Raw genomic sequence first — 18265 nt, forward strand, 5'->3', positions numbered from 1 at the left:
GAAGGGACGAAATTCGTCCCATCTGGCTTGACATTTTAAACCACACCGTTGTTAGCTTTACGTCAATAAATCTGACATGCTATAACATAAGGGGCGAAATTTGTGATAATTCTTCAATTTCAATGTATAAACTAACGATAGTAGTTAAACAAAAGAAAGTAAAAGGTTAAAAATATAAATAAAAGGAAAAAGTTAGATACATATGTCATATGTGGATTAGATGTAGTGATAGACCATCTTTTCAGTGAAACCATCGACTCCATCGGAGTTTTACGAAAGTTTTTTTTGAAGTACTTGCCAAACACATTTTTTTTCAACACCCTTCAGGCCTTCACGCCCTACCCCTCAAAATCAAATCTCCTCACGTGTAACCTGAGACAGTTACAACTTACAAAGCTTGTACTTTTCTTATTTTTTTTCTCTAAAAATTACTCCATTGCCCTTACATGTTAATATTATAAAAGTTTGTCATCCATAAATAAAAGTTTTACACATTTATTGAAATAAAATTATCTGATGTAAGAAATTTTATAAAGGAAAAATAGTATATAGTTGTTATGCATTCAACTTTGGTGAAAACTTCTCACATATTAATTTTTTAATATTTTAAATAAATGTTTAGCTTCTTATATTTTTAATGTTTTAAAAAATGATATGTGAAGGGTTTTTTATCCAACTTAAATATCTAACAGCATAATATTCCCTTCCCTCATTTTATAAGTGTAGAACAATCCTATGTTCACCTCCTATTTATAAATGCGCTAGTTAGTTTTCCCCTCCATACCCAGTTTATAGAGTGATCGTTGATATGAAGTTATGAACTACGCGTATGCGTGTACGATGTGGCCACGATGACGATGAGTATAATATTAATTGATATATTATGGGTCTAATATGGTTATTTAATGTTTAAATAGTGAATAAGGAGAATTAGTAATATGATCATTCCAAAGTCTGAATTGCTTAAAGGATAATATCGTAGTTTGTTTTATATAGAAGTAAAAATAATTAAAGTTTTAATAAAGGTTAAGAGTTTCATCCTCGTGCCTTATAAAATTGGAGGTTCTTTTCAATCTTAGATATATACGAAAAACAACTTCTCTATACCGTCATGGTAAGAGTAAGGTTGTCTACATCTTAACCTCTATTATATACCTTTATAATATTGAGACTCAAAACCGATAGAAGACGGTATTAAATGTTTAATTTACTTACTCAAAATTTTGAACTTATATCACCTCTGTTTGAGTTTCCGATATCATTATTAATAAATAAATTTGTTTTATGAATAAACTAATTCTAATATTCCTATAAACACATGCAGTAATTATACTTAGAGTTTTTTATTAACAAAATATGTGATTAATTAATTTGTTATTACCTATAAACAGATTATATCATGACATAATTAGATATGATTATTACTTTATTTTTATAAAAAAAATACATTGGATCATACATTAAACTCTTAAAAATATACTTAACCTTATATATTAGACCATAAATCATTACTCTCACTCAATAATGGTAACCAAATACCCTAGTGTCATTCATCTCTATATATAACACCACCACTGGTTCCATACACTCACTCACTCATCTATACCTTCTTCTTCCAACCAACCTTAAATTAAAAAACCTCTCTCAAATCAAATCAATTCCATGGCATCCATAGCAACAACCTTTGTATCCAAGACATCTTTCATCGACCAATCATCATTCCATGGCGCCCCAGTACTTTCATCTCATCCCAAACGGATCACTTCCGTCAAATCAAACAAGAAGCAGATCACCATGTCTGCCGCCACACCTAATTATGATCTAGGATCATTCACGTTTGCACCCATCAAAGAAGCCATCGTGTCGCGTGAAATGACCAGAAGATACATGACCGATATGATCACGTATGCTGACACCGATGTTGTTGTTGTTGGGGCTGGCTCTGCTGGTCTTTCTTGTGCTTATGAGCTTAGCAAAAACCCCAACGTTCAGGTATATTTATAATTTTCCTCTATCTATATACTTTTTCCCTGTATCTATATTATTATATTTATTTTTTGTATCTATGTACACCGATCTGCATGTTTAATTTAAGCTATGTTCTGTTTTGATGAAAGTTGTGCTTATGTTGAATTAAATCTGTACTTAATTTAATGCTATGATTAATATACCAATGGATTAATAAGGATCTTTTGTAGTTAATACTAAACATTGAATCAAGTGTATAAATATTAACAGGATTTTTAACAAAAACTTATGCTAGTAAAGTTTATATATTATATTTACATGATATAAACTGCAATTATTGGTAGTAACTATATAAATGGTTAAACAAATTGACAGGTAGCCATCATTGAGCAATCTGTGAGCCCTGGTGGTGGAGCATGGCTGGGTGGACAATTGTTCTCAGCCATGGTTGTCCGCAAGCCAGCACACCACTTCCTAGACGAGCTCGAGATCGAGTACGACGAGCAAGAGGACTACGTGGTAATCAAGCACGCCGCTCTGTTCACCTCCACCATCATGAGCAAGCTTTTGGCCAAGCCAAATGTGAAGCTCTTCAACGCGGTCGCTGCTGAAGACTTGATAATCAAGGGAGGAAGAGTAGGTGGTGTTGTGACCAACTGGGCTTTGGTGGCAATGAACCACGACACACAATCGTGTATGGACCCAAATGTGATGGAGTCTAAGGTGGTTGTGAGCTCTTGTGGCCATGATGGTCCCATGGGTGCCACTGGAGTCAAACGACTTCGGAGCGTTGGGATGATTGAGAGTGTTCCTGGTATGAAAGCTCTTGACATGAACACTGCTGAAGATGAAATTGTCAAGATGACTCGAGAGGTTGTTCCTGGTATGATTGTTACCGGAATGGAAGTTGCTGAGATTGATGGATCTCCAAGAATGGTAAATCAATGTTCTTTTTTTTTTTTTAAGTTCTTCGTTCTTTATAAATCTTAAAATGCATAGTAAAGTGGACGTTTATTTTGGGACAGTAGATCGAACTACTCGTAGATGATAATTTTCTAATTGAGTTATATATGGTGATATATGCAGGGGCCAACGTTTGGGGCAATGATGATCTCAGGGCAGAAGGCTGCTCATCTGGCTTTGAAGTCGTTGGGACTTCCTAATGCATTGGATGGGACCCTTGTGGGCAGCATGCACCCAGAGCTGATCCTTGCTGCTGCCGACTCTTCCGAGACCGTTGATGCCTGAATCAAGTAAATATCTAGGAACAAGTACGGGGTTCGTGATTGAATAAATAAGAGTAAGGAACAAACGAGCCTTGTCAAACGAGCCTTGTGAATTGTTATTAGCTTTTGGTTGTTTCATTGTTAGTATGTCAGTGAAAAACTTTGGAGTTTGTGTTTTTCAATGGAAGAAGGTTCTATTTGCTTTAATTATGTCCTTATATTTGCTCATAGGATTGACTAACTAGGAGTACCAAAATCTATATTAAAAAAAAGAAAAGAAAAGAAAGGAAAGGAAATTGGTATAGATCCAACTTATAAAGACATTCAGCTTGATATTCAGAATCTATACTGATATGCCAAAAATGGAACACTTGATCTTCTGCACGATATTGATCAGCTTAAAACCAAGCTTGAGATAATTCAAAATTCCCCCAAAACGGGCTAATTGAGGGCTGCAAAAAACGCATTGGGATTTGGGACAGTATCATAGATCCAACTTATAAGTACATGGACATCTTTCGGTTGTCAAGCAAGATGGTCAGAAACGATTACAAAATATACTCCGTACTAATTAAGGCCCCAAAATAGACGGAAACAATTACTAGATATACTAGATAGACCACGTATCGGTATATCTGAGAAGAACATTACTCTCACAAGGATATCCTAGCTAGTGGCTTGTAAGGCCGCTTTAAACTCCGCATCCTTAAAGCATATTCAATGATGATGTTCTAAAAGTTTTTCTTTTGTGATAAAAGGTGTAAAAATGTATAAGAGATTCCTTATATAAAAGTTTTACCTCCAATAACAAAAACCTTTTGACATAATAAAAGTTTTTCTCTTAACTTAACGGGTTTCTGACGTCAAAAACTAACGTTGTTCCCCTTTTTAGGAATTTTAGCTAAATAGGTCACTTTTTTTTATATATTTTTCCCTTATTTCATTTATGAGCTTTTAAAGGCTTTTTACCATCAGTTATATAGATTTCTTTTAAAAACAACTCCTACACACACTTTCTAACCATAAAAGTATTTCAAGACACACTATTGAAGATACCGTTAGATGATTCTAACAAAGAAAATCTTTTCCGTTTATCTAACGCATATAGACAATGCTTGACTTGAGTTGGCATACTTGACCATCCAATTATAGCACATAGATAACTTTCTTTCTACAACCTGCATTGAATTCCATTCTTTTGATGGGTCTTTTCTAGCCGAAGCTATTTGCCCTTATTTTCACCTTTATTTGGATGCACCAAATTCCTTAATATGTACACAATTGGTGTTCATGATGCCTCAAAATTGGAAAAGGTGTGTGTGAGACTGTGAGTTGATACTTGCGAGATATAATTAGACCTCGATGATTTATTTGATACTATGAATCGATAAAAATCATAGATTTATAGTGTTAATGTTAGTATTTGATATGTTTTGTTGGTTCACCTTATAATGAGAATTGATTTTGTTGGTCGGAAAAAAATCATCCCTTATGTAATAGAATTAGTTTTAGCTCAAACAATATGTAGACAATATTTGAACTTAAGTTTCACGTGAACAAAAAAGAGCACCTAACCAATTGATCAAACAAGGTATCTGTTAGCATTTTTACAGCAGTTTAAATTATATATGTAGATAAAGATTCATATTTTCATAAAAATAATAATAATAATAATATAAAGGATGACGTAGTTTTTTTTGTCCGACCTGACCGATTAAACCTTGCTATGTTCTTGAGTTCAGATTAAGAAAAGAATAAAAATGATATGATAAGATGAAAAGAGATAAGATCTTTCTAGATCATCCCAATAATGGGAAGAAAACTTTTTAAACAAATCAAATCATATCAATTCATTCTCTTTCCAACCTTGAAAAAACCCCAAAACCTAAATTATTTTATAAGGGAAATGTTAAATACAGCCCTTAGGGCTAGGGCTGTATTTAATGTGCATAAAAAAACTTGTACTTTCCATATTAAAAGTCCGCCCTCTGATTTTCATGGTAAATATACAAACAATTTATGCACCTTAAACACAGCCCTTAGGGTTGTATTTAACAAACCCCATTTTATAATTACTTATCCTTTTCTTTCCTTAAAAAACTCAAAGAGCATAGTTGTAAACTTCTCTTGACAGTAGTTTAAAAGTTTGACGCCTAGTATTTTGAAAAGGGGAGTGATATATCTACAACAAATTTTGGTAAACTACAACAATACATGATTTACACAGTTGTACACTGTGCAGTAAAATATGTATTTTTGTTGTAGATGACTAAAATATGTTGTAGATACGAGCATGATACCCGCGCAATGCGGCAGCGGTAGTGGGCACAACGGTCTAATATTGTCGGTGACGGTATTATTACTGGTGGTGACAATGTCAAGTCTCAAATGGTTAAGTTGATGTAAAGGTGATAGTGAAATATTTAAAAATGGATAATGGCTTAAAATGTTAATTATTAAAATAAATATTAAAAAAATTTTGGTAAATAAAAAGATAGAAATTACTTAAAAATAAAAAATGACCTTTTTGCTTTTTACAAGAGAGTAAAGATATCACTCTCCTTTTGAAAACATCAATAAATGAAGATCTACGTACGGAAGTGCGAGCCCCTCAAAGCCCAATAATCACCCAGCCCAATATCCAAACTAAGACCAAATCTGGATCGGCTAAACATACCCGGATCTTACCCGATTACGATTTTAACAAAATTGGGCTAAAAAATTATATATTATATAATATAAATATAAATATAAATAAACTAAATAAATAAATAACTCAGAAAATAAACTAAATAAATAAATAAATCAGAAAATACATTCAGAAATCAGAATCAAAAACCACTACACAATTTCATAATCCCTTACCGTGTTAATCATTTCGAGCTACTTTCTTCAGGTAACTTCCTTTAAGTTAATTATTTGATTTTGTGCAAATTAAGTGAAACTTATTCTAATTTAATCATTCTCTTGTGTGATAATTATTAGCAGATAAAAAAGCAAAAAAGTTATAAAAAATAAAAATGGAAGGAGATATAATAGCAGGAATCATTTCAATGATTCTTATTGTTGCTTTGATTCCGCTTTTCCTTTGGAGACGCCGTCAGGCTGCTCATGAAGATCATGCAGAACAACCGCCACAGGTTAGGGTTAGGGTTTATATATGATTTGTTTAAGTCGGTTGTTCGTTTCGGTAGTTATAACTTTTTCGATGTGGTTCGATGAATGTTAGATTGAATTAACGAGCATTAAATTTATTTTTCGTTAGTTTCGTTAAGTGTACGTTAGCGTCTGCCTTCAGAAAAGTATTAGGAAACGTTATTATTATAGGTTGCTTTTTAGGTTATACTATATGCTATAATACCCAAAGTAGGCGGATTTAAATTCGTACTCCCTCGGTCACAGAATTATAGTTCATCGTAGTATTTTAAAGTGTAAAGTTGTCGTTTGAGTGATAAGTAAGTTCTAGTTATTGCATTTTTTTGAAAAAATGTGTGTTTGTCTGGTGTTATATTCAGACGGAGGGAATAGTTACTAAAATGGAACGAAAACAGTTTTGACTACCAAATTAGATACAAAAGTAATAGTTATGCTCCACTTGTCCTGTAATAAGTTTCGCTCTTAATATTTCGTTAAACTTAGAATTATGGTCAACTTTTAAAATGGTTTGTTTTTCCCATTCTAGCTTTTGTTACATGCTTCCACAACTTAATTCCCGAAAAGATGTAATATTTACATATTTATAAACAAATGGAGAGGCATAAGTCTACCCGGGAAAGTCTGGCCTTTGCTCTGATCCATGCGACCTAACTGGTACTGCCGTGGCCGTTTCCTTGTAATTTTTCCCCTGGCCATCTTAAAGATGTCTACCAAATGAGGTTCAATGCCCACTAATTTATGTTTTACACCACCAAATGTACAACACTATAAAACATAAATTGGTGGTCTATGACTAAAAGAGGTGGTGTATGTATAGTCACCCTTTTCAAAACCATGCCATCTGTTTCATTGATATTTGAAGTTATTGTTAACTTAAGATATTAATATTTTTTTGAAGCAATACTTAGATAACAGAGTTAAGTTTAAGTAGGTTGAACAAAGAGAAAATGTTGTAAGGCCTACTGGTGCTCGTAGTAGGATGCGTAGACGCAACACTTCGGCAGCTAGCACATCTTCTGCTCCACAAACTGTTGAAGGTTTGTGCTACTGAACTTACAGCTTGGTAACAAAGAATTTGTTTTACTGTATTGAGCACTCCACTCGATTAAGATTGAAGCAGTGGTAGTACTGGATTATGTACTCACTGACACTTTTGTGGGCTGAAGCAGAAACAGAAGATGGAAGTGATGAGGAAGCTGTTGAAGGGGAGTACTATAACGCAAAGACATCAAAGAAGAAAGGAAGGAAGAAAGAGGAGCGCCAAGCACAACGTCAGGTGCAATATATTCATTTAGTTTGCAGTTTTAGACTTTTAGTCATATCATGCTTTTTTAATATAATGAAGGTGTCTTACTGGATGTTAACTTGAAATTTCCAGAAAGTTGGTGAAGTGCTGTTGTACGTATACAATGTTCCTCTTTCGGCATTGTATTCTTAATTAGTTTCTTTTTGTTATCTTGAAGGCTGAAGAGGCAGCGAGGGAGTCAAGAAATACAAAACAAGATCGTTATGCAGAAATGCGCAGGAGGAAGGATGAGGAACATGAAGCAAAAGAGCGTATGCTGGTTGGTTTATTTTTTCTACTTGTGCATATTTATTCATTAAGGCTTGTCCAAAATTGGCTGTGTTCATGTTAAAACATGTGATTTTTGCTAATGTTGCAACACTTTAGAGGTCAGGTTGACCCTAAATACTTTTTGTCCATTTCTTCACTTCTTTGAACATTTTACTAAGTATAGACGTTTAGCACTATAGTTATATGTTTTTGTGTTAAATATGGGTACAAGTAATGTATTGTTAGCGTAATTTTTGTCTAAGTGATTTAATAGGTTGTATGCATTGACTATACACTTTGGCCAACTTTTGACTTGTCATAAGCGATTTTTTTTTTATAAATTTTATCAATTAGGGGTGTTAGAGAAATTTGAATGGTCAATGCAGGAAGAAGAAGCTGCGGCTCGAAAGGCGAAGGAGGAGGAGGCTGCAGCATTAGAGTTTGATAAGTGGAAAGGAGAATTTTCAGTAGATGCTGAAGGTACTACAGAAAATGAAGTTCAAGATGGAACCCAGGGTTTGCTTTATGATTTTGTGGAGTACATCAAGGTATTTCATTTGTTAATTAAGCTATATCGTCATGGATTGTGGTTCCTCTAGTCGTAGAAGTGAACGGAACATTTTAAGTTAATGGGAATTATTGTATTGATGGCAATGCATAATTATACGGTCTTATTAGTTACTGTTATGGTCCATAATGCAGAAACAGAAATGTGTTCCCTTGGAAGATCTTGCTGCTGAATTCAAACTGCGGACTCAGGTACTAATATTCAATTTTCTTTGTTCTGATTCAAATCCTTACGTCTTTTTGCAAGTGGGTCATTAATTTACTTACATTTTAAGTGCTATCTAGGTTTAACTTACTAAAGTTGATAGTACTGAATGCCACCTGTTTAAGATGGTACTAGTTATTATGGAATATAGCATACTTATCTTGTTTTATATCACAGGACTGTATCAATCGAATCACTGCACTAGAAGATATGGGTATGATAAATCTTGTATTTCATCTTTTTTATTTGGCTTAATAACAACTCTCTGGTGGCCATTAGATGGTCTGCAACAGCATGACTTATGAGTTTATGGAACTTCATTTTTTTATAGATGTGGTAATCTGGGCAGTTTGGTTAAAGGGTTCAGGGTTGAAATGAGTCCGGCAAGAACTATAAATATATATTTTATTTTCTTTATTGGCAGAACAAGTAATGTTTTGGATACAGCTTCAAATGGGTTTGTCTTTGTTGACCTTCAAACAGGTTTTTGAATTTTATTTGGCTTGAACCTGATTTTTCATTTGATGGACCTTGCCAACATTTTATTATGATTTAAAGTACACATATGATTGTTCGCCTTTTTACAGAATCAGCTTTACATGCTTGCCATTTGTGTGTTTGTTAATCTCTTCAAAAATTGAACTAATCTATGTTTTTACCTGTTGATCCAGGGAGACTATCTGGTGTCATGGATGATAGAGGAAAATATATATACATTTCACATGAAGAAATGCAGGCCGTTGCAGATTATATCAAGCGTGAAGGGAGGGTCAGCATTGCTCATCTAGCCAGCCAGTCAAATCAGTTCATAGACTTGGAACCCAAAGCACAGTTTGTCGATGATTTAGTTGCTTCAGATGAGATCACCGTCGCTTGATCCACTGTACGCATTTTGGTTTACATCCTAGTCTGTGTTATGTAACTCTTTGGATGTTGGACATTAACTAAAAGGATTTAGAACAATTTACTTGTGCATTCTTCATGAGCTCAGTCTTTTGTGTTACAAATAGTTGTTAACTTGTTATAAACTGCATGCATATCAGTTAAAATTTTAATATTAAGTTTCTCAGGAGTTTGAAAATATCGTTGTATGTCGGCAGTAGATACATTGAGCTCAGATTTAATTTTAAGTAAAGTCTGTTCTTCCTATTTGAGGGCTAAAATGATTTCGTGTGCAAAACAAAACAAAAAAAAGGAAAATGTTTTACTTTATCTCACATGATCAAAGGAAGCTTGTTGATAATTGTTCAAATATGTATATGTAAATGTAAATAATTTGATTCAATATTGACAAGAAAGAAACTTAAGAAATCAAAATAGTGCTATCTATAATTAGAATAATATAAATTAAATATTAATTTTTTTTAATTGTATAAATCTTGTAATTACATAATTAGTAATATGATCATTTCGACAAGTGTGGTAAGGCGTCTAGTCTCTTCCAAATCTCTTTCCTAATTTTATGCAAAAATAAGGGAAGAGAATGCAGCTAAGAGGGTCTCACTTACAACTTTCTATTTTTAACCAGTTTCTTATTTGTTCGCTCCTCCACCGGACACCGTGGGTGATCCTGCCCCCCCCCCCCCCCCCCCCCCCCACACACACCATCATAAACGTCGTCCTATGTCACTCATCACTCACTGTAATCATTGTATCTGTCACCAGCCTTCTCAAATCATCTAGGCATCGAACCCATCAATAAATCAAGGACATGAGAGTGCTATGGGTATCATGGCTTTTGTTGTTTCTTTGTCACATTTGTATGGCTCAAGATGATGCAACCGGTGGAGATCAAACTCAGATCACAGTACCAAAGGAGGTCGAAAATTGTAACGGTATCTTCTTACAATATACCTTTGATTCACGACAGAAAGAGTACCCGCATCTCAAGAACGCCACTGCACAGTCGTGGGCTTTCAAGTCTGAGTTAATACTTGTCAATACAGGCACCACCGAGCTGAAATCATGGGAAGCGTTTATTGGTTTTCAACACGATGAGATCTTGGTGTCTACCGATGGTGCAACAGTTCTTAATGGTGACAGTTTTCCAATGAAAGTGGAGAAGAACGGAACTCGTCTGACCGGGTATCCACAGGCGGATTTAAAGACTGCCATTGACACTGCAGGCGATCTAAGTCAGATGTCGGCTAAGGTTAAATTTAAAGGAACTTTGTTCGGTGTGAAGCTTGGGGGCAACCTCATGCCTACAAATATTAAGCTCCAAAATGAAGGCTTTAAGTGTCCCAAAGCAACAACGAAAGCCAGTACGTATTTCTTTCTAGACATTTGCAAGCCTCACTTGTTTTCTGTTACTGAAATATGATCGATTGACTGGTTTGGAAAATTTAGAACCAGATTCTTTAAATGTTTCTGTCAGTTTGAAGTAGCTGTTGGAAAGCCGTCATATAAGTCTAACTAGACTGTATATCTTCCACTGTGTGCATAGTTTGGCTGAAACCAAATATATACCAAGGTTTTGTGTCCAAAATGTCAAACTGAGCTTACCAGTTTGTTTAAAAGACCAGGATTGTTTGTCTTATGATCTTATTTAAAAAAAAAACGGTAGATTGATAGGAACCGTTTAATCCCATGTACCGAATTGGTACCCACATAACCCCCAGCAGGGATAGTGTCAAGGTAATTCAACCATTTAAATTCAATTCTGCCTCTGGCAAGATTCGAACTCAGGTTGCTCCTAGAAAGTGGCAGCTGGTGGCCAACTCTTCTACGAAGAGTTGGTTTATGATCTTATTTATCATTAGACGCAATTCACTTTATTCATAAGGTTCATGACTTCCACGATTTTTATACTAACTTCTTGCTTGTTTTTATTGATGAAACAGAAACTATGCATGTGTGCTGTAAAAAAGATCCCAAGTATAAGCCGAAGAAGAAGACACTAAAGTTCTTTCCTAGAAGAAAAGCTGATCTGTCCATCATATACGACATTACACAGGCATACAAGGGCAATTACCTCGCTGAGGTAACCATCGAGAATGATCACCCACTAGGTCGTCTTGATCATTGGAACTTAACCTTTGAATGGATGAGAAATGAGTTTATTTATGATATGCGTGGCGCTTTTACTCGTAAGAAAGAGCTTTCTGAATGCCTCTACAGTGCAGCAGGACAATATTATCAAGACTTTGATTTCTCTAAAGTCATGAGCTGCCAAAAAAAACCCATCATTTCCGACCTTCCTCCAACCATGAAAGATGATGAGAAGATTGGGAAATTGCCATATTGTTGCCGGAATGGAAGCATTTTACCAAAAATCATGAATGCAACTAAATCCAAGTCAGTTTTTCAGATGAATGTTTTCAAACTTCCGCCTGATTTAAATCGAACCGCCATCAATCCACCTCAAAACTGGCACATTGAAGGCTTTGTTAACCCGCATTACAAATGTGGCCAGCCCGTACATATTGACCCAACAGAAACCCCTGACCCGAGTGGCATTGAAGCCACCATCTCTGCCATAGCAAGTTATCAAGTAACTTGCAATATAACAAGACCTAAACCCAAAATGGCGAAATGTTGTGTGTCATATTCAGCTTATTATGCCGATTCAGTCGTTCCGTGCAATACTTGCGCGTGTGGCTGTGAGGATGAAAACACTAGAAAATGTGATGAGGATGCCGCAGCATTGCCACTTCCCGCGGAAGCATTGCTTGTTCCATTTGCTAACAGGACTGCCAAAGTAAGAGCATGGGCTAAAATCAAGCACTTGGATTTACCAAGAAAGTTACCATGCCCAGATAACTGCCCGATTAGCTTAAACTGGCACGTTGACAGCGATTATAAAACCGGGTGGACAGCAAGGGTAACAATATTCAACTGGGAAAGGCGACCCTTTGCAGACTGGTTCATGGCTGTGAAGATGAAAAAAGCATTCCCCGGATTCCAAAACGTTTACTCCTTTAATGGAACGAAATTACCAAACGTGAACAGGACAATATTTATGCAAGGGTTGCCTGGTTTGAACTACTTGGTGGCATTAACAAACGGGTCAAAACCAGGGGAACCACCTGTACCGGGTAAACAACAATCAGTAATTTCGTTTTTGAAGAAAAATATACCTCGATTACATATAGCAAATGGAGACGGGTTTCCGTCAAAGGTAGTGTTTAATGGTGAAGAATGTGCATTGCCTAAACGATTACCTAAACGTTCCGCGGGCAGTCCTCGATCTCCTATCAGTTTTTTTCTGGCTGCTGTTGTTGCGTGTTTGACGTTCATTGTGATTACATATTGATCTTCCATCAGTGACACTATGTAATTTGTAGAATTTGGAAGAAAAAAAAATTATGATAGAGTTTTTACAGAGCGAGTTTTTTTGGTTAATAGAATTGTTACAAAATGATATATTTATAAGATATAGCTGTAATATGTGTTCATTTGTGACTGGTAGAGTGGTAGGTATCAGTCATAGTATCAGAGACTAGAGACTAAATAAAATGGTCACTATTAAGATGGAAAATAAATAATTTTGCTAATACGATCAGAGATAGATAAGATATAAATAAATGAAACTTAAATTTAAAATTTGAATTAGTATAACAGAGATAAGATATGAACCTTAATAGTAGCATTATAATAATTTGACTTAGTATACGATAATATTTCAATTAGATATATCTATCGAAAACTCATACGAGTATTTTCCTAGGATAGATGGGGTTATAAGTAAACTTCACCCATATCATCTTGGCATTATTCTTCAATGACCTAAAACATGGCGGATTTCAACCAAACCCTTCTTCCCCCACTTGTTAAAGAAATCAAAGAAAGGTTCAATAAACCCATAAATGAATTGTTTGAAACGCTTATCGATTTCGATGTGATAGAAAGGCGGATGTTCCCCAAAATCATAGTGGTAGGCGATGCTAATGTAGGTAAAACTAGCGTTGTGAGCAAGCTGGTAGGCGTTGATCTGCCTCGCGAAATAGGAATTCCTTTCACTCTCAGTTTTCAGTATCATGATGATCCTTTAAGCAAAATGTTTTTAAGTTACGATAACTATCCACTTCCGGTAAAGAAAGAAGTATCCCAAGATGATTTGGAGAGTGAGATTACAGAGGCTGTGAAATCGCTGCCTGCTTACTGGTCAAAATCGAGATCAAATTTTACAGTGATCGTTATGCAACCGTATGTTTCTAATCTCAATATTGTTCTGTTACCTGGACTCAAAAACTATCCTCACGATGACAAGGCTCATGTAGATCGAGAGATCGAGATTTTGGATGGTAAAATCAATTTCAATTCTTTCATTATCATGATTATGATTTAATTTTCTTTTGTTACGTACGTAATAATGTATATGAACCTAATAAAGTTGCGTTTTTAGGTTATGTTAAGAATCAACCTAGATATGGTAGATGCATTTTTCTACATGTGGTGTCAGCACCAGATTTTCATTCAAATCTGTCTATGAAGTATTTTAATAGAGCGTACTACAAATCGCACGTCGTTACTGTAGTCACGAATCTAGAGTCATGCTCTGATCCGTCTATCATCGCACAACTGACTACGCAGAAAGTTGGCTTTTGGTTTGATGAGCACTCGTATTTATTTGTTGAAACTAGTAGTTCAGTTGGGAAGGAGGGAGAAAAGTGTAAACAATTAGTTGAAGAAATGTACAAGAAATGTGATGAAGAAGCTGCTGCAAAAGAAGAGTTTGATTTGGATGATGAAGAAGGTGACTTCGGGTTTGAATATCTGTTTGTTGAAAGTAGCTCAGTTGTGGAGGATGAGAAAGGCAAACATATCAAAGAAGATACTGAGAAACACGAAGAAGTTACTACTCGGGTGGACGAGAAAAGTGAAGGAATCGAACAGGGTATCCAAAATAAGTATAATGTTTTCTCAAAAATTATTGACGGGAAATATTGCGGGTACGATGTAGTTGCCAAATCTCTGGTTGATAGTATGTTGTCAATGTTGTTCAACTGGAATTCTGAGATTTATGAAGGAATTTCGAGGGAGTTGGAAAAAACTGCAATCAAGAGAAGACAATTAGAAGAACGGTTTGATTCGTTTAGTGAAGCATTACCAACGATGTTGTCTGTCGTAGACTTAGCAAGTCGCTCTCTTTCGAAGCTCTTTGTAGACAAAATGTATGAAGAGTATGAAAATGAAAGTTCTATGCATGCAGCTGCAATGATGAAAGACAAGTTTGATATGTTTCAATCCTTACTTCTGGATCCAAGCATTCATATAAATGGTAAATTTCTGGATGAAGAGTATAAGTTATTGGTTAGCAGGTACGACGACTTTCTACCTCCCCCGGCTCCAGGCATGCTACACTGGCTCCTCAATAAACTAATCTCAAATGCTTCCAGTATTAGTAAAAACTTTTCTGCAACTCTATTCATACACATGAATGATGTCGTAGCAAAAGTTCTGGTTGACCATGCGAAACACCATCGACAGTTGTATTCACCTCTGAAGTTGGCAGCCCAAAGGGTTCTTGCAAAGATGCAATGGGATTTCAATACAAAGGTGGATGCATTGTTAAACATGGAAAAGAATGTTATCCTTACATGCCAACCTGGTTACAAGGCAAAATGGGACAGGTTAAAATCAATTGAGCTAAAGATTGCTGATATCGAGAAAAAAGTTGTAGACATTGAAGGATTGGGTCGTGTCGAAGTTGGGCATCTTGCTGCATATGATGAGCGTAGACTTAAAGTGGCTTTTAGCTTAAAGATGCGCATCGTATGTTATTGGGAATTTGTTGTGAACCGGTTTGTTGATTACGCAATGCTGAATCTAATGTCTTCTATGGAGGATATGATGTCTAAGTATGGGTTTAACATTGCAATGAAAGATAACTTAACCAAGAGTTCTCAAGATGAGAGCATCAAGTTACCGAATTTAGATCCTGAGCTATCTCTATTCAAGTTTATTCTGGAAAATAAAGTTGATCATCTTAATAAAGTGAAAAAAGAGATCGAGATATTGCAACATCGAGAATATGATTAGCTTCAATGGAGGTTGGTTAGTTATTGAGGTGTTGGTTAGTTTAACTATATGTAATGTTCGTTTTATTATATAAAGGTATGATTATGGACAAAGTTGTTGCTACCCCTCTAGCATATATGTTGCTCATGTTCTGGTAATTTTATTTAAATAGGGCCGATCGAGCGGTTTTGTTTGTCACGTTTGGTTTGTATTCAATCGATTGGTGTGTTGCGTTTATTGGAAAAATTTTCCGAAACGGGCGTATTTCAAGGGTGTTTTGTCAAACAAGTTTTGAAAAAAAAATATTTATGAAACCAGTGAATCCGGTATTTGAAATACCGGATTCAAATATTCTAGTCAAATCCGGTATTTGAAATACCGGATTCAAATATTCTAGTCAAAAAGAATATTTGAATCCTGTATTTGAATCCGGTATTTCAAATACCGGACTCGAAGGTTGATGTGACAGTGGGACAGTGGTGGTACTGGTGGTACAGTGTAGTGGTACTGGTGGTACAGTGGTCAAATACACGTTACTCAAAACCGGTATTTGAAAAACCGGTTTCGAGGAAACCCTAACACGTGTCGAATGGAGGTGAAACCTTATGATATGTTAACCTAATTAGTTTTTTGTTGTATATATATAGTATGTGATGGCTTCTTCTTCATCAGTAAACATTATCAGTACTCAACAAACATTTTTAGATAACATTTCAAACACTTTCAAAAAAAAATGGCTTCTTCTTCATCATTCAAACCCATTGTAGTTCAGTTAGTATGGGATGATCAAGTATCATTCATAAATGGAATCCTTCAAAATACAGATCCATCGAAAAGAAGAAGTTTTCCCATTTTCCACATGATGACTTTTTCACAAATCTCTGATATAACTTACAGTTGTTTTGGTATTTCAAAACAACAGTTCAAACTGCAATTATATTTGTGATATGAATTTAAGGGTGTTCCTTTTAGGAACTTAATTACGGATGATAATACTTTGGCAATGATTTATTATCTCGGTGAAGCGCAATTTGAAGTGAAGTTCGAGCCTAGTTTTACAAACCAGTTGTTTAGCTTGACTCAAAGTCAGTGTTTTTTTCAAGGGAGTAACCAGCCAGAAGATAACAAAGATGATGAAGATAACGAAGATGATGCAGACAATGACGATGATGAAGACAATGACGATGAAGACGATGAACATGTTCAAGATCATGAAATTGACCCAATGGTTGGTGGATCAAGCGACGAGGCACCTTATACAAGTGATGATACCATCGACGCATATAGCGTTGATGGGGATGTATCTGGAGATGAAGAAGAAGAAGGGGCTCATGCACAAGGTCCTTTGGAGCATGAAGAACTTGTTAATCTTCAAGATGATAATGAAGATCGTCTAATGCCATTCAATGAAGTTCAAGAAGATGTGGTATTTTGGTCGCCAGATAGAAATGTGATAGAAAAAGGAATGTTTTTTCAGAGCAAGGCGGAGCTTATACACGCTGTTAGGCTTTGGAACATAAGAGAAAACAGAGAACTTATTGTTATGGATACAAGGCCAGCGTTTTGGAAAGCACAGTGCATGACCAGGGGGAAGAATTATCGTGGTGTTTCGGACCGGGTCCCGTGTAGGTGGCTTGTAGCTGGATCTAACAGAAACAGATTAGGATTGTTTCAGATCACAAAGTGGGTGGAGAGTCACAATTGTTATGGAGAAGTGATATCTAATAACAATCATTGTATGACAGCAAGTATGATTGCTTCTGAAATTTTGTCACAAGTGCGGGAGGATTTAACTTTAAAAGTTAGACATATCCAGGCCCAAGTAAAAACAACGTTCAATGTTGATGTGAGCTACGCCAAGGCGTGGAATGCAAGAAGGTTAGCAATTGAAAGGTTGTATGGAACTTGGCCGAGTAACTTTGATGCACTGCCCAAGTATGTTGCTGAATTACAACATGCTAACCCAAACACTGTTGTGGAATGGCTCCATTCTCCAACCAGTTCAAGCCATATACATACATTCAAGTATGTATTTTGGGCATTTGGACCGGCAGTTAGGGCATTCCAACGTTGTATTCCGGTGATCTTTGTCAATGGCACTCATTTGAAAGGCAGCTACAAAGGTAAGTTGCTAACTATAGTGACAAAGAACGCCAATGGATAACTATTGTCGGTCGCTTATGGCTTGGTTGATGAAGAGTCTAATGAAAGTTGGGGATGGTTTCTAAATCTCTTTGAAGAGCATGTCGGGTCGCAGAGGCAAGGTGATTTGTGTATCATTTCAGACCGTCACCAAGGCATTCTTAATGCAGTAAGCTAAATTGATGGGTGGCATCATCGGTATTGTTTGAGGTACGTTTGTAGCAACGTCAACTCGCACTTCAAGAACAGGAGAATCAAAAATCTGGCTTGGGTTATCGGTTCCACCTCCCAATCATCCAAGTATACTTGGGCGATAAACACAATCAAAGGTGAAGATGATGCTGTTTGGCCGTATTTGAGGAACATTGGTTTGGAGAAGTGGACTCTAAGGCACGACTCGGCGCTTCGTCGTTGGGGTAACTTAACGACAAACATTGCCGAGTGTCAAAACAATATCCTTGGTAAGGCTCGAATGCTACCTAT

The 18265-nt window shown here is 35.9% G+C and overlaps 4 protein-coding genes across 5 annotated transcripts; all 4 read left to right on the plus strand.

Moving 5' to 3' along the window:
- Positions 1–1586: 1586 nt before the first annotated feature.
- LOC122591292 (thiamine thiazole synthase, chloroplastic) lies at positions 1587–3401 on the plus strand. Its single transcript, XM_043763534.1, has 3 exons — positions 1587–1992; positions 2344–2904; positions 3055–3401. The coding sequence occupies exons 1-3, from the start codon at positions 1663–1665 to the stop codon at positions 3214–3216; spliced, it is 1053 nt and encodes a 350-aa protein (XP_043619469.1). The 5' UTR covers positions 1587–1662; the 3' UTR covers positions 3217–3401.
- A 2589-nt stretch (positions 3402–5990) lies between these two features.
- On the plus strand, positions 5991–9659 carry LOC122593489 (DDRGK domain-containing protein 1). Of its 2 annotated transcripts, none has more exons than XM_043765907.1 (9): positions 5991–6090; positions 6183–6334; positions 7282–7387; positions 7520–7626; positions 7814–7915; positions 8292–8453; positions 8608–8664; positions 8855–8891; positions 9349–9659. In XM_043765907.1, exons 2-9 carry the CDS (start codon positions 6215–6217, stop codon positions 9552–9554), a joined length of 897 nt encoding a protein of 298 aa, XP_043621842.1. In that variant the 5' UTR covers positions 5991–6090; positions 6183–6214; the 3' UTR covers positions 9555–9659. The 2 variants fall into 2 exon arrangements, with proteins under 2 accessions (XP_043621842.1, XP_043621843.1); XM_043765908.1 differs by having other exon boundaries at positions 6003–6090; positions 6180–6334.
- Positions 9660–10377: 718 nt separating this feature from the next.
- On the plus strand, positions 10378–13032 carry LOC122593488 (COBRA-like protein 10). The gene is made up of 2 exons (XM_043765906.1): positions 10378–10941; positions 11521–13032. The coding sequence occupies exons 1-2, from the start codon at positions 10389–10391 to the stop codon at positions 12930–12932; spliced, it is 1965 nt and encodes a 654-aa protein (XP_043621841.1). The 5' UTR covers positions 10378–10388; the 3' UTR covers positions 12933–13032.
- A 380-nt stretch (positions 13033–13412) lies between these two features.
- On the plus strand, positions 13413–15661 carry LOC122591982 (dynamin-related protein 4C-like). The gene is made up of 2 exons (XM_043764200.1): positions 13413–13923; positions 14025–15661. Exons 1-2 carry the CDS (start codon positions 13413–13415, stop codon positions 15659–15661), a joined length of 2148 nt encoding a protein of 715 aa, XP_043620135.1.
- The last annotated feature ends 2604 nt before the right edge of the window (positions 15662–18265 follow it).

The sequence above is a fragment of the Erigeron canadensis genome, chromosome 3 (genome assembly GCF_010389155.1).
Source record: "Erigeron canadensis isolate Cc75 chromosome 3, C_canadensis_v1, whole genome shotgun sequence".
NCBI lineage: Eukaryota > Viridiplantae > Streptophyta > Magnoliopsida > Asterales > Asteraceae > Erigeron > Erigeron canadensis.